Here is a 14,846-nt window from a genome sequence, read left to right on the forward strand (position 1 = left end):
ATCAGGGTCTTTTCCAGGGAGTCTTCTCTTCTCATGAGGTGGCCAAAGTCTTGGAGCCTCAGCTTCAGGATCTGTCCTTCCAGTGAGCACTCAGGGCTGATTTCCTTCAGAATGGAGAGGTTGGATCTTCTTGCAGTCCAGGGGACTCTCAAGAGTCTCCTCCAGCACCAGAATCCTTTACAAGAGGAGTAGGCAAATCCATGCAGGATGGAGCTATCCGTGGCTGCAAGGCATAATGACTATGTTCTGCTTCCAGTTGGAGCCAGCAGGCTCCTGAATATCATTTTGGGAATCCCAAGTGGGGATTGTGAGCTTCCTATCTCATAGAAGCATCTGATTGGCCACCATGAGAACAGGATGTTGGACTAAATGTGCCTTTGGCCTGATCCAGTTGAGCAGTTCTTCTGCTTACAACTGCCAACATCCCTGGCCTTTGGCCATGTCAGATCTTGTTTCCGGATGCAGCATCTAGAGTGCAGCTGAACTCTCCGATTCAAACTTTATCCTAACAGTTTCCCTCAATGTTCTTGAATTGCCCTGGAGTCGCCCTTTGGCTCACATCTACATTCTGTTCTCCTGCACCCTGTTTACAGAGCCATCAATTCCCAAACTACCAGTTTGTACCCACTGGGGGAGGAAGGGGTGGGTGGTGTGTGCGGCCCACCCTGGGTGTCATCCCTGACCGGGGGGGTGACATCGCTGCCCCCCAGGGACACTCGCCGTGGGCGGCACCCCCCTGGGACACTCACTGCTCGCCGCAGGCAGCACTCCCCATGAGTCGCTGACCCTGCCCCCCCCCCCGAGTGCACAGCATGGGTGCCGGAGCAGCTAGCTCCGCCTCTGTTTGTACCCCCAGTTGAGGTAAAAGTCACTCTACTGCAAGAAAAGTCAGTCATATACGTAGGTTATGACTTCCTCCTTCCAACCACCCCCTCTTAAATTTCAGTTCCAGCTAGGCAGCGTTTATCCTTCGTCAGCCAGATCGGAAGACATGAAGAAGAGAATACAGTGGTACCTTGGGTTACAGACGCTTCAGGTCACAGACACTTCAGGCTACAGACTCCGCTAACCCAGAAATATTACCTCGGGTTAAGAACTTTGCTTCAGGATGAGAACAGAAATCGCACGGTGGCAGCAGGAGGCCCCATTAGCTAAAGTGATGCTTCAGGTTAAGAACAGTTTCAGGTTTTTAATGTAAGATGTTAGCTTAAAGACATGCCCATATTGTACTCCTGCTGCCAGCAGACTACAGACTGCGTGTGATCAAGATCGCAAGTCACTGTGTGCATTATCCCATAATCTTTGCTTTAAAGTCTTTAGGGCCCCTTCATAACCCAGGTAATACAGTTGGGGGGGTGCCAGACCAATAGAGGTAGCTTTTTCTGCAGTGTTGGATGGCAGGTTAAAAGGAGTTCCCTACCAGGACAGTCTTTGCTCGTGTGCTCAAGACATCGATTCCATAAAACATATTTTGTTGCACTGTGCAAAATATGAGCAAGCCAGGGCTGAACTGATATTACCCTTGCTGGTACCTTTCCCGGGAAAATCAGAGGCTCACTATGTCAGGTTCCTATTGGAAGACCAAACACTAGAACATTAGCAGTGGCAAAGTTTTTATCGGTGGCTGCAAGAACCAATGATCCCTATATTCTGAAAAAGATGCTTGTTTAACCTGGAGGTAGGCTGGATGAATTGTGTATTGCTTTGTAACGATTTGTTGGGTCTCTGGACCATAATAAAGATTGATTGAGTTTCATGTTAAAAACGGACCTCAAGAACGAATTAAGTTCTTAACCCAAGGTGCCACTGTAATTCCCTCCTAATATGTTTTGCAATAGAAGACTACTCAACAGCCCCTCAACAGAGAGCAAATTCCATTCATTAGCTATAGATACCATTTCCCAGACGTTTAATTCACCTCACAGCAGAACCGTACGGCAAGTGCTCAAGAATACAGACAATCAGAAAGAGCCTGGTGCCACTGCAGCTCAACAATCTGTGGGAAGTGTTCCAACATCACACTTCAGTCTCATGCATGCACTTCCAAGTGCGCCATGCTGGTGCTGGTGCAATCCACGTGTCGACACACAAGTAATGAGCCCCATTATGATCAGCCATGAGTGACCATATGGTGACGTCTTTGAGAGTCCAAACTCTTTCTCTAGAGTTCTGGGGTCTGCGTAGGAGCCAGAGGGGCTCGTCTTTCTGCAGAGGCCTGGCGATTACTCCTCAGGAGGCTTCCAGAAGCTGCAGGACAAAAACATATTGTCATTCTCGTTAGAACTTTTTATCCACATTGTTATGCGTTTGTGGGTTCCAGAGTTTATGGGTGCAATACACCCATAATTTGTGGATCTAGTAAATGTTGGCGTTTAATCAGTGCTTGGAGTATTGAAATTGGCCAGATGCTGGGATTGAGCCAAACCTGTGCTCAGGAAATTGCCTGGGAGAACCATCAAGGAGATACAGTGGTACCTCGGTTTTCGAACGTCTCCGTTGACAAACATTTTGGTTTATGAATGCTGTAAACACAGAAGTAAATTCTTCGGTTTTTGAACAAGCCTCAGAAGTCGAACATGCCACGTGGCTTCCACTATGTGCAAGATCCGGAGGCCTAGCTGTCAGCTGTTGAGTCTTCGGTTTTCGAACGTTTCAAAACTAGGACCCTCGTACCTACGGGACCGCCTCTCCTGGTCTGCCCCGCGGAGGACCTTAAGGTCCATAAATAACAACACTTTGTCAGGTCCTAATTTGCAACTTCTTGAACTGGCTTTGAAAGCTTATGCTGAACCTACATATCTAGCAGGTATAACATCCAGGCAGGCCTGAGGCTCAAACCTCACATTTGAAGCTGCTTGGATGGGGGCTACTTGCCAGGGCCAGTGCTGAGGAGGCCTGCACTGAGAAGGAATGGTGGGAGCCTCCCCCTCCACCTGAATCTTCCCAAGAGCAGGAGGACAGTATAGATTTGGAATAGTGGTTTGCAGAGGGGCATAGTTCAGAAGGCAGAAGCTGGGAAATACTGGATGGGGAACAGCTAGCAGAAGAAACATTAGAAGAGAGAGAGTTAACAGATTCACAGTTTCTGGACAGCATTCACCCCCCTTCTCCAAGGACATGGAGAGCTCAGAAAGTGTTAGAACTGAAAACGCAGAAGTGACAAGCTCAGGTTACAAGACGTAGGAGTGGCGTAGATTAATAGGGACGAAGGGGGAGGAGTGACCCTTAATTGGGAGCACCGCCATTTCTAGGAGACGCGCTCTTTGTTCTCTCACTATGATTATTAAAGATTCTAACTGGTAAGACGCTCCTTTCGTTTGATCTTTTGTTACTGCCATGGGGGAGGAGGCCAATTCCCCAAAGCCTGACACTACTTCATGCTGTAAGGAGGACTCAGACTAGCCTTTGGGAGTCTAGATGGGCGTCCTTCACATCCTGCAAGGAAAACCAGCACAATGGTGTGCACAGCATGCTGGACACATCAAACACCACCTCCCAGCACACACAGTTGTGTTTCTTCCTAACGTCACAAAGAGTACTTACTTACACAGGGTGATGTGTGCCCATGTTAGAAGTGCCCTCACTTCATATATTCCCCTTCGCTCAAATAGTCCATAAAGGACCCTGTCAACTCAGCAAAATCTTCCAATACAAGACTGGTAGAATCCTCACCAGACAGGTCACTGTCAGGCCGAGGTCTCCTGAGATGGGCAGGAGGGGCAGGAGGAGACACAGTGCAAGGGGCCGCAGGAGCTGTCTGGACAAAGGTGGGCAAAAGGCCCGAGGGTGCTGCTGGACCCTCGCTTTCCTCTGGTTCTTTCTCCAGCTCCATGTCAGAAGAGGCAGGTCCCAGGACGTGGTAGAGGCTGGGAAGGCGGATGTCAAACCGCAAGCCGAATTTAGCAAAAAGCTTCTCATTCAGGGCATACAGTTTCTCTGAGATGTCAAAGCCAAGGAGGACTGAGAAGAGGCGGGCAATATAGCGCTCTTTGGCCAGGAGCAAGTAGAGATCCTTCCTTTGCCAAGTGATGAAGCTACAGTCAGTCTCTGCTGTCAGCGTTACCTGCAGAGGGAAGGAGAGAGGAGAGGTGGCTACATCAGACCTTTTTATCGAGTGTGGAAAAAAACCGAACTTCTGCTGCAATACTGTCCCTGTTAAGTTGTGGGTGAACATATCAGACGACAGAGCCATTCTTCAAACAGCTCTTGTTTATTCACAGGCCAGAACAGAACTGAAATGAAGGGTTCAGCCAGCCTGCTTATATAGAGCTCCACTACAACGCAACTGTAACCACTTTCTGTAACTATCCAATCACTGAACATCACTTTCAATCCCTTATTTGCATATGTGGACCTGAGTGAAAACTATCTACAGTATCCCCCTGCTGGCCCAGGGTGAGAACTTCAGTACGTAACATCCCCCAGTGCAAAAAATGTATGAGGGCTCCAGATTAATGAGAGGGTGTTTATATTGCTTTTGAATTCAAATGTTTTTGGAAAGGAGATTTTACAATAAATATGCCAGGAAAAGTTTGTACTGTACTGTAGGAGTGTTTTTTACTATAAAACGCCTTAGTACCTGAAAGATAACCTCTTCTCAGATGTATCTACCTTGTGCCCCATGATTATCAGCTGAGACTCTCCTTCAAGTATCCTCACAATCAGATATATGGGAGATGCTGACACAGAAGAGGACCTTTTTAACAGTGACACACAAATGCAGACTACTGTGGAATGTTCTTCTCAAGAGGCTTACCTGTCATCAACCATAATGTATTTTTGGTGCCAGGTGAAGTTCTTTTTATTTTCAGAATCTTCAAAAATTACTTAAAATTATGAAATAGTGGACATTAACATTTTAATCTCTGAATCTCACCGTGATTTTAGGAGGTGTTTTGACATCACAAAGATGCTCTCTGCCGCTCTGCAAATAGCTACACAACAAATCCTAAAATCCATAATCATATGTTCTAGCAGAGTTCATACAGACAAGTTTCAACCACAGCTTAATAATATGTGGCTGAACTGTATGTACAAACTCTGCTCGGACATAATTTCTTACAGTTTTTAGGATTTTTGTTAGACCTTTTCTTAGATTCGCAATGATAGGTTGTTTAATTTGTTTATTGCCAAGAGAAGTTTGGTGATGAGGCCTCCGATAAATGTAATGAATAACATTTGCCTCCACTGTGTGCGTTATGCTTGCACAGGTGCAAATATCGCAAACCACCGTATGGTGCCAATTCTCTCTGACACCCAACAACACCGTTCCTGTATTTTATCTGAAATCATTTAAATGAGAGCTGCTGCTTTTGTTTTTACAGGTTTGGGGAAATGTAAAACTCTGGCAAGAGAGAAAAGATGTGTGTTTCCCCAGACTTTTGAAATGTACACAGGATTTCATTCACTGGAGTGGGTAAATGAGACGTTGGCATGTGCAGGATGGCCAGAGCTCAGCCACGTTATCCCAGAGGCCTCCCTGGGTCCAGGAATCTCCTTGGCCAAGACCCAAGGAATGGTGGCTTGGGAAGCAGAACATGGACAGGCGACACGCCATGTCCTTGAGTCTGATATTTAAGGCTGCTGCCAAGCAAGCAGTTGCTTCGGCCTCCTCACTGAGGGGAGCCAGGATAGGATCGCTTTCCTAAGGGAGCTCTGAAAGACTTCAGGGGATGAGAAACCCATTTTCCAAGCAGCATTTTCCAGCCCATTAGAAAACTTGGTAAGCTTATAGTGAAGTCATATAATGTTATTCCAATAGGAAAAAGGATTGGCTTCTAAGGGAAGCAAGAGGAACACTACTGTGCTTGTTTCCTTGATACAGCCTCAGGCTTTAAAAATAATCTGATGCTTTAAGGAAATTTCAGCCAGTTTACGAGCCTGAGGGCAAAATTAGAGATGTGACAAGCTGCCAAACTGTCTCCCTGTTCTTGTTGTTTTTAAAAAGCACACACAGAGAAAATGTTGATTATGAGCAGAAAAATATCCAGAAGGGAATGGGTTAAAGTGTGTGTGTGTGTGTGTGTGTGTGTGTGTGTGTGTGTGTGTGTGTGTGAGAGAGAGAGAGAGAGAGAGGGGGGGGGGAGGGAGAGAGAGAAACTTCACACACACACACACACACACACACACACACACACACGTGTTCTTCAGAGCCTCCCATGGCTGTTTTTTGGTTAGAAAAAGAAAATTGAGGAAATATAATGTATGTCACATTTTTAGTTTAGGCAGCAACAAAACAGTACAGAACGTACAAAAGAAGTACGGTATGATGTCTGCGATGTTGAGCCCATGAATTTGGAAAACGGCAAGCATCAAAGACCATTGCAGCCTATGCATTCACAGACAGCCAAGACTTGAAGCATTCTGGAAAGGGCCCAAATTTGCCACCTCCTTTCTTCCTAAATATGTGTCCCATATCTTATCTACATCCCCCTTAATTTTGGTAGCACAGCTATTCCATGAAGACGTTCGCCTCAGAGGCAGCTGCTGGGCACTCCATACAGGAATGGATATTTGAGATTTTTCCACAGCCTGTCACCGTGCGTTCTATTTTAAAGTTTCCTGCAGGCCATCACAGTCCCATTGAGTATAGTGAACAGTCCATTTATCAGCCCAGACGACAAAACTCTTACCGTGTCACAGATCCTGACTGAATTCTTAAAAGGACCTCAGACACAGGACGGCACCATTCACTCCAAACATTGTGCAGGAATTGTACTTGGGCGATTTGGGGAGGGCTTACTGTGTGTTTTAAAAGAATTTTTTGATAGAGCAATCTTATGGCATCTGGAGTTGTCCAGTGTTAAAAATACTGTGACATGGATGTCCCATAATAATGAAGACGTTAACCCCAAAGTCAGCTTTCCTCTGGAATGTCATGGCTATTTCAAACGTCTACAGCTGGTCTCAAGAGAATTTAAAGGCAAGCTGCACCCAGGACACCTCAGCTTTGAATCCCAACCCTTGGGCTTTGGGGATCCAGTTGCTTTGGAGATCCAAACAGCTATTTTAAGCATCCCCAGTTTGGATTTTCACCTTTCTTTTGATTAACGGCAGATCTCCATAGATCACCACAGACACTGCTTTTGAAAGTCTCCTCGCTTTCAAAGTACAGTCGTGCCCAGGCTCCTGAACGCATTGGGAGTCAAACGTTCCAGCTCCTGAAAGATCGAAAACCAGAAGTGAATATTCTGGTTTTCGAATGTTCTTTTGGAAGCCGAACGTCTGACGGGAGCTTCCTGCAGCCGATCAGAAGCCGCGCTTTGGTTTCCAAACATTTCAGAAGTCGAACGGACTTCCGGAACGGATTCTGTTCGACTTCCGAGGTACGATTTGTATGCAGCTTGCTATGTGGCATCAGTGGGGTAGAGGTTGGATTACTAAGAAACAAGCCCAAAGATTTATTGAGTGCAGAGAATGACTAGAGCAGTTCTTTGCCTCTATTACACCCTCCCATCAGATGTCAAGGAAATAAATAACTACAGTCAAACCTTGGCTCCCAAACGGCCCCGTTTTTGAACGATTCAGCTCCCGAATGCCGAAAACCCGGAAGTAAATGCTCTGGTTTTCAAACATTTCTTGGAAGCCGAACATCCAATGTGGCTTCTGCTGAGTGCAGGAAGATCTTGCAACTGATCAGAAGCCATAAATCAGTTGTCAGAACGTTTTGGAAGCCTGGAACGGGCTTCCAGGACAGATTATGTTTGACAACCAAGGTTTGACTGTATCTGACTTTTAGAAGACATCTGAAGGCAGCCCGATATAGGGAAGTTTTTAATGTTTGATGCCTCACTGTGTTTTAATTTGTTGGAAGTTGCCCAGAATGGCTGGGGGAACCCAGTCAGATGGGTGGCATATAAATAAGTTGTTGTTCTTGTTGTTATATGATTCTGACCCAGAAAGTAAACAAACAAACAAAAGCCACCATACACACAACACACAATCTCAAAAAACCCCAAAGATGCAATTGCGTTCTGTGAGGTTACCTGAAATGTTCCCTCTTCCGAAGGGGGCAGTGACTCCCACTCTGGGGAATCCAGGAATTGATATGGGAAGACATAATGTAGAAATTGTCCGTCCTGGCTTACTCTAACCCTAATTGGGGCAGGGGGGAGGAAAAAGACATATTTTAAAGCAGATTCATTTTTTAAAAATTCTTCCCAAAGTTTATACAGTGCATGATAATACCTGCCCCCACCCCAAGGTGGATCTCAACAGAAATTACTCTTATGCCGCTGGCCTCGCATCTGACGGTAGGGGCACGGGGGAAATGGTCTGGCAGGTATCTGTGGGAGCAGGTAAGTGGTCCTCATGCAGTTGTGCAAACATTTTTTAAAAAATATGCATTTATTTATTGCATTCACATCCCACCTTTGCATTAAGGCAGTCAAGGCAGTTTATAATATAAAATATTAACCTATCCTAACAAATGCATACCCTCCAACATTTCTCCGATGGGAATTTGGACGTCCTGGTACAAAATATTATCAGGCCAACTTCAGGAGCTGATAGGCATTTGGTTCCAGGCCTGAGTTTCTCTTAGGCCTTCCCAGAGAGCATACAGGTCTTAAATAGCTCCGGAGTGGGTGGGTGGGGTGAGGGGTCCCCGACACGTCTCTCAGGGTTGCAAAAACAGAAAGAGGAGGGAAAGAGCTTCAAAAGAACCACTCCAAATGGAGTGAATGGTTTTCGACACGAGTTGCGCAGCAAAATATCACTTGATAAAGATAGGAACCGAAATTTCTGCATAAAACCCAAAAAGAAAAGGCCAAAACAACCCCTGGAAGCAGGGTGCATGCTTATTATAAGCAGCACGTGTGTACAGCGCAGGATAGACAGCGATAGATGGCACCAATTGTGGATAATTTGCATCAGCAAACAGGCAGAGTAGCTCAAGTTCCGCTTAGGCAATTGCATCATTATCATCATCATTTAATACAGTATCATCTATGCATATCACATTTTACAAGATTAAAGGCTGCATTGAGAATTGTGTGATAACGGCAATTATTATTCTATATTACAGTGGTACCTCGGGTTAAGAACTTAATTCGTTCCAGAGGTCTGTTCTTAACCTGAAACTGTTCTTAACCTGAAGCACCACTTTAGCTAATGGGGCCTCCTGCTGCCGCTGCGCCGCCGGAGCACGATTTCTGTTCTCATCCTGAAGCAAAGTTCTTAACCTGAGGTACTATTTCTGGGTTATTGGTGTATTTAACCTGAAGTGTCTGTAACCCGAGGTACCACTGTATTCTATATTTATACACCGCCTTTTCCCCCTGATGGGACAGTATGGTCTTTGGTGCAAAAACTGGCCACGGACTCTTCATTTCTGATTATCTAAGCAAGTTTCAGGCTCTATACCAGGAAACATGTCTGTTTTGTTTTTCTGTTGTTGGGGGCTTTTGATGGAACACGCAAGCAGGAAGAGAAGGGAACTATAGCTCAGTGGCCAATACAGATTGCAAATCCCCTTCCCACCCTTTGTACAGCCATCTCCTTTCCCTTACGTTTTATGTGCCCCAACCCTAATTCCTCCAGGTTGTGACAACTGCAAAACAGTTCTCCAAATTCTGCATCACAGCATAAACTAAAACAAGCCAACAAATCAAGCAAACTAGGTAAAACCTGGACCACGGTAGAAATATTTTTCTAATGTAAAATTCCAGATCCCTTGAGTGTGGAACACCTCAAACTTCACCAACATATGACAGAAAAGAATGGAATAGATACAACCCAATTACGGTAACTGTTCCCCACCATACAAACAAACCCTGAACCAACCTTCAGCTGCCACATTTAAAGCTTGTATTTTTTAAAAAAATCCTTTGAGAAGCTGAAGCATCATTGTTGTTTGCCAGCTGCGTTATCTGCTTTGTCAGGTAACCTTACCTGAAAACAAGGATTCACTTGCAAGGAGCCATGACCTTAATTTTACAGTACACCTCTCTCCCTAAATGCTGAGGGCCAAATTACATGACTTCAGACCCATGTGCAACTTTAGCTCCACAGTACTGCAAAGCACACTCAGGAGGAGACCATTTGCAACAGAAAAGCATTATGGATGGGGTCCTTAAGCCCCCACCCTCCTTCCCCTTTTCCCATGGATAGCCATGTTTAGAAGGTTAAAAAAAAAAAGCCTAAATCTGTAAGAAGGTAAAGCTGGGCTGCACAACTTCAGCACACAAGCTGGGACTTCAGAACCTCCAAGTGTTCCTATTTTCCAGAGACAGTCCTGGATTTACAGAAGACATCCCGGTTTCTGATTTGATCCCGGAATGTCCCTATTTCCATCAGAGAAATGTTGGAAAGTATAGAGTTATGTGACCCCCGAGCCATGGAGATAAGTAACTATACAACCTTTAGAAGACATCTGAAGGCAGGCCTGCATAGGGAAGTTTTTTAATGTTTACTTTTTTACTGTGTTTTTATATATGTTGGAAGCTGCCCAGAGTGGCTGGGGCAACCCAGTCAGATGGGCAGGGTATCAATAATAATATTATTATTATTTTGGAATAGAACGTCCTTATTTTCATTGGATAAATGTTGGAGGGTATGGGATGGAATGCTTCTTCTTCATACATACACACATAAGGAGCCCTCCATTAAGAAAACTAGATCAGAGAGGAAGTTCTAACCTAGTCTTCTCAGTGGCATACAAGGTCTTTTTGGAAAAAATGACAAGAAGGAGGTATTCCATCACATGAGTTGAGTCCTCAAATGCAGAGTAAAGTGATACAGCCAAGACACAGGTTTTACCACCTATGTGAGAACTCGGCCAAAAGAAACTCAGAGAATGCATGGGTTTGTTTGTTTTTCATGCCACTCCATCTGTTTTTCAAAAGCACCAGTTGGGTCAGTTTTCTAACGCCAAGAAAAAATATTGTCAGGGGAAGGTGAGGCCTACCTGCCAGACAACAAGAATGACAGACGATCAATTGAGGTCTTGCCCTCCACAGCATAGTTCTGGTCTTTGGCCAGGGGCAAAACCTGTTCCTCACAACACTTGACGATTTCTTTGTAGACCTGAGGTGGCACTTGCAGAGGCTGGCACACTTGCTTGTAGAGCATGTCGAATTCTTCAGGGAAGGCGTGTTGACGGAGTTGGTAAACTAGGTGAGCCAACTGAAGCAGACAGATCAGAACTAAGAGCATGTTCCAGATGAAGATGTCCAGTCCACAAGCCTCTAGCCAGCCCCAGAGCGCAGCGCAGAAGAAACCAGCGGTCAAGAAGCCAAAGATGAAGATGGAGCCAACCGTTCCACTTCCTCCCATGAATCCCAGGAGGAGGAGGAAGCCAGCAAGGTGATAGATCGCTCCTTCCATATACTGCTTCCATCCCTCACATAAAATTGGGTAGAAAACAATCCGATCCAAGAGGGTGCTGTTTGTACTCATTTTCCTTGTGTCCTAACCTCTGCACCAATATGTCTTGAAAAATTATACTGAAGAACTTGTAAAACCAGTTCCTAGAACTGGAGCTGAACAGTAGCTATGTCTTAGAGCAGCCGTTCTCAGCCTGTGGGTCCCCAGAACATTTTCAAAATTATTAATGCGTTTGCACCAAACACCCCCAGCAACCCCTTCCTACAAAGTGGAAGACCAAATCTGGTTTGCAGGAGTCCAGTATCATACCAATCAGCTGCACCAACTTGCAAAAGCACCAGAAATTCAATCTCAAAGGAAGCGACGCCTTTCAGTTTGATAACTCCCTGGAAGAAGAGGTGGGAAGAGTTGCCTGTGGCTTGCTCCCTTGCTGGCCGTGTGAGAAAATGAAAATAGACTCAGTGAAAGAGCAGCAGCCAGGGCGGGGAAGGGAGCAGCGGAGGGTACTTGTGTTTAATTTGGAATGTATAGCACCCGGCCGTGGAAAGAAGAGCGACCCCAAATAGATAACCATGTTTGGAATTGAAATCCAAGAAGCAGAGGCTGAGAGGCGAAGAGAGGCCAGCCGGGCGATTGCCACTTAACATAACCCAGAGAACTAGATTACACGTAGTATTGTCTGTGTAGATGCTTTCAGTCTGTTCCCAGAGCTTGCTTGGCAGAACAAATCCTCTCTCATATCACAAGGCGGGGGGAGGAATTTCCTCTATCATGAACTGCAAGCCACAGAAAACAAGATAAGGTAGGATTTTAGGAAGGGGGGGTGTTGGCTGTAGACCACAGTATCCTAGGGAAGTGGTGACAGCTGGGATTTTAAAAATTAGACAGAAGCTGTGAATCAGAGTCTGGTCAAACAAGCTGCAATATTTTGAGGCTGCCAATTTTATAAATGATTCGGACAGAAGACTGGAGTGGTCAACGAAGGAAGTTTGCTTGACCTTTAACAGTGTTATGTCAAAAGAACAGCTGCTTCACGTTCCCATTTCTTGGTTGGTGTTCCCCAGAACTACTTCCTTCCAGTTTGATTCCTATTTTTCAGCCACTAGAATGACACAACAGACGCGGTGGGGCGGACTTTCCACTTTTAAAATTATGCTACCGATCTTAAAGCCACCATTGTGCTGGGTCTGACTGCAGAGAAAGAGAGTACGGCAGAGCTTTCCAAATTTGTGTCGTGACATTTTAGTGTGTCGGCTTTAGTGTGCAGGTGTGTTGTGTGAATGCCCCCGGCGCTCCTCCCGGGGCTGGAAATGGGTTGTTTTAACCTCCCTTTTGCTAGTAAAACTGAATTACTGTGTCACGAACTGAAGCATGTCTAAAAAGTGTATCACCGACGTGAAAAGTTTCGAAAGCTCTGGAGTACGGGGGTCTGAGGGAGACAAGCATTCATGTCTCTCTCAGTGAGACAGGAAGACCATGCCCTCTTGACAGCTGAGCTGCTGTCACAAAGCAATGTCAGGCAAGCCTTACCTTAATTATCAATATACCGGTAGTTTTTCTGAGCAGGAATGTGAGCAGATTTATGTGTAAATACTGCATTGGGCAGGGAGGGGGGAAACAGAAAGAGATGGAAATTATTCCATTCAAAATGGAGTAAAATATAGTCTTTCCCCTTTCTTTCAAAATAGAGTGATCCCCAAGAAAAAAAAAGCTGGCCATCCTACTATAAGGCATTTTCATTTATGATTTTATGTGAAGTGGAAAGAACTATCAGGCAACAAGGAACCCAGGATTAAGATGGTATTCAGACCTCAAATCACCCTGTAAAACCAGCAGAGTTAAACTGATCTCACACTTCTGAGCAGATACTTCACATTTTTCTTGGCTTCCTTGAAAACAAGTGGCAGTATGCGAGGACTGGAGTTTTAAGAGTTTGAAATGCAAAACAATGTCCTAAAGAAATCATGGTTGGTGCACACCTTAAAGATAATCGTTTTGTGTCACTGAATACAAAATATCAGGTTGACCCTTTCATCAAGAGGGACAAAAGACCCCTCACACACCACAAGATAACATGTCCTTGCAGATTTAAGTTATCCAAAGTAAGTTTTGGGTGCAAAGATCTCAATATTCTCAGAACATCTGAAGTGTGTTTAATCTTGCCTGGCCTCCTTGGGAACAGAAGAGGAGAAGAGTTTGGATTTGATATCCCGCTTTATCACTACCCTAAGGAGTCTCAAAGGGACACGGGTGGCGCTGTGGGTTAAACCACAGAGCCTAGGACTTGCCGATCAAAAGGTCAGCAGTTCGAATCCCCACGACGGGGTGAGCTCCCGTTGTTCGGCCCCAGCTTCTGCCAACCTAGCAGTTTGAAAGCACCAAGTGCCAGTAGATAAATAGGTACCACTCCAGCAGGAAGGTAAACGGCGTTTCCATGCGCTGCTCTGGTTCGCCAGAAGCGGCTTAGTCATGCTGGCCACATGACCCAGAAGCTGTACGCTGGCTCCCTCGGCCAATATAGCAAGATGAGCGCCGCAACCCCAGAGTCGCTCATGACTGATCTAATGGTCAGGGGTCCCTTTACCTTTAAGGAGTCTCAAAGCAGCTCACAATCTCCTTTCCCTTCCTCCTCCCCAACAACCACTCTGTGAGGTGAGTGGGGCTGAGAGACTTCAGAGAAGTGTGACTGGCCCAAGGTCACCCAGCAGCTGCATGTGGGGGAGCGGAGACGCGAACCCGGTTCCCCAGATTACGAGTCCACCGCTCTAACCACTACACCACACTGGCTCTCAGGTACATAGGGCCCAATTCAAAGTGCTGGTGCTGACCAATGAAGCCTTCCATGACTCAAGACAAGACCTGAAGGACAAACCTCCTCCCACATGAACCGCCCCAGACCCTGCACTTGTCACCCGAGTCCCGTCTCTGTGTCCCCCTCCCTGAGAGATTTGGAGGGTGACAGGAGAACAGGCCTTTTCTGTGGTGGCTCTTTCTCGAGGCTCGTCTGGCGCCATCATTAAATGTCTTTAGGCTCCAGGCAAACATTTGTCCTTCTCCAAGCCTTCAGCCATTAAATATTCTATGGCCTGTTCAATGTGTGGGGTGGGTGGGTGGAACTGTTGTTTTATTATTATGGTGTGTATTACGTTGTTATTTTTATGAGGCATAAATTATGTTTTTAATGTTGACCATCCTGGGATCTTTGGATAAAAGGTAGCATCAAACAATTAGGGTCAAATCGGAGTCCTGGGCTTGAAACACAGAATGGAGTCCTGAATGTGCACACCAACAAACGGAATGCCAGACAAAAAAGTTAAACCAAAGGTATTACTTGCTCGCTCAATCCTTAATATAAACTTAAAATAAATATAAGATTGTCCTAATAATTTATTCTAATTTCAGAATTTAGGATTTCCATACATAAGGCCTTTGTGTGAGAGTTAGAAATTCTAATCTATTATCAGCCTTCAAGGAAAAATACTAGTGGAGAATACAGAAAACATATCAGAATGCAGAAGTCA

At 45.4% G+C, this 14,846-nt stretch overlaps 2 protein-coding genes across 4 annotated transcripts in view; both read right to left on the reverse strand.

Moving 5' to 3' along the window:
* LOC128404693 (NADH dehydrogenase [ubiquinone] 1 alpha subcomplex subunit 1-like) overlaps nucleotides 1-14,846 on the reverse strand; it is a 118,227-nt gene that overhangs the window by 93,793 nt on the left and 9,588 nt on the right. The window lies entirely within an intron of this gene.
* On the reverse strand, nucleotides 1,887-11,766 carry POPDC2 (popeye domain containing 2). 3 transcript variants are annotated; one of them, XM_053370498.1, is made up of 4 exons: nucleotides 10,907-11,766; nucleotides 7,981-8,094; nucleotides 3,673-4,058; nucleotides 1,887-2,247 (listed from the first exon to the last, which is right to left on the reverse strand). In XM_053370498.1, exons 1-4 carry the CDS (start codon nucleotides 11,395-11,397, stop codon nucleotides 2,162-2,164), a joined length of 1,077 nt encoding a protein of 358 aa, XP_053226473.1. In that variant the 5' UTR covers nucleotides 11,398-11,766; the 3' UTR covers nucleotides 1,887-2,161. The 3 variants fall into 3 exon arrangements, with proteins under 3 accessions (XP_053226473.1, XP_053226472.1, XP_053226470.1); XM_053370497.1 differs by having other exon boundaries at nucleotides 3,548-4,058; XM_053370495.1 differs by having other exon boundaries at nucleotides 3,544-4,058.

This window comes from Podarcis raffonei, chromosome 17 (genome assembly GCF_027172205.1).
Source record: "Podarcis raffonei isolate rPodRaf1 chromosome 17, rPodRaf1.pri, whole genome shotgun sequence".
Taxonomy (NCBI): domain Eukaryota; kingdom Metazoa; phylum Chordata; class Lepidosauria; order Squamata; family Lacertidae; genus Podarcis; species Podarcis raffonei.

Excerpts from the sequence above, each read along its gene's own strand:
- POPDC2 (XM_053370497.1), bottom strand. The coding sequence starts at position 11,397 with ATGAGTACAAACAGCACCCTCTTGGATCGGATTGTTTTCTACCCAATT. Across the intron at positions 8,095-10,906 it reads TCATTCTTGTTGTCTGGCAG|GGTTAGAGTAAGCCAGGACG; the intron begins GTAGGCCTCACC and ends TGCCCCAATTAG. Across the intron at positions 4,059-7,980 it reads GAGGGAACATTTCAGGTAAC|GCTGACAGCAGAGACTGACT; the intron begins CTCACAGAACGC and ends TCTGCAGGTAAC.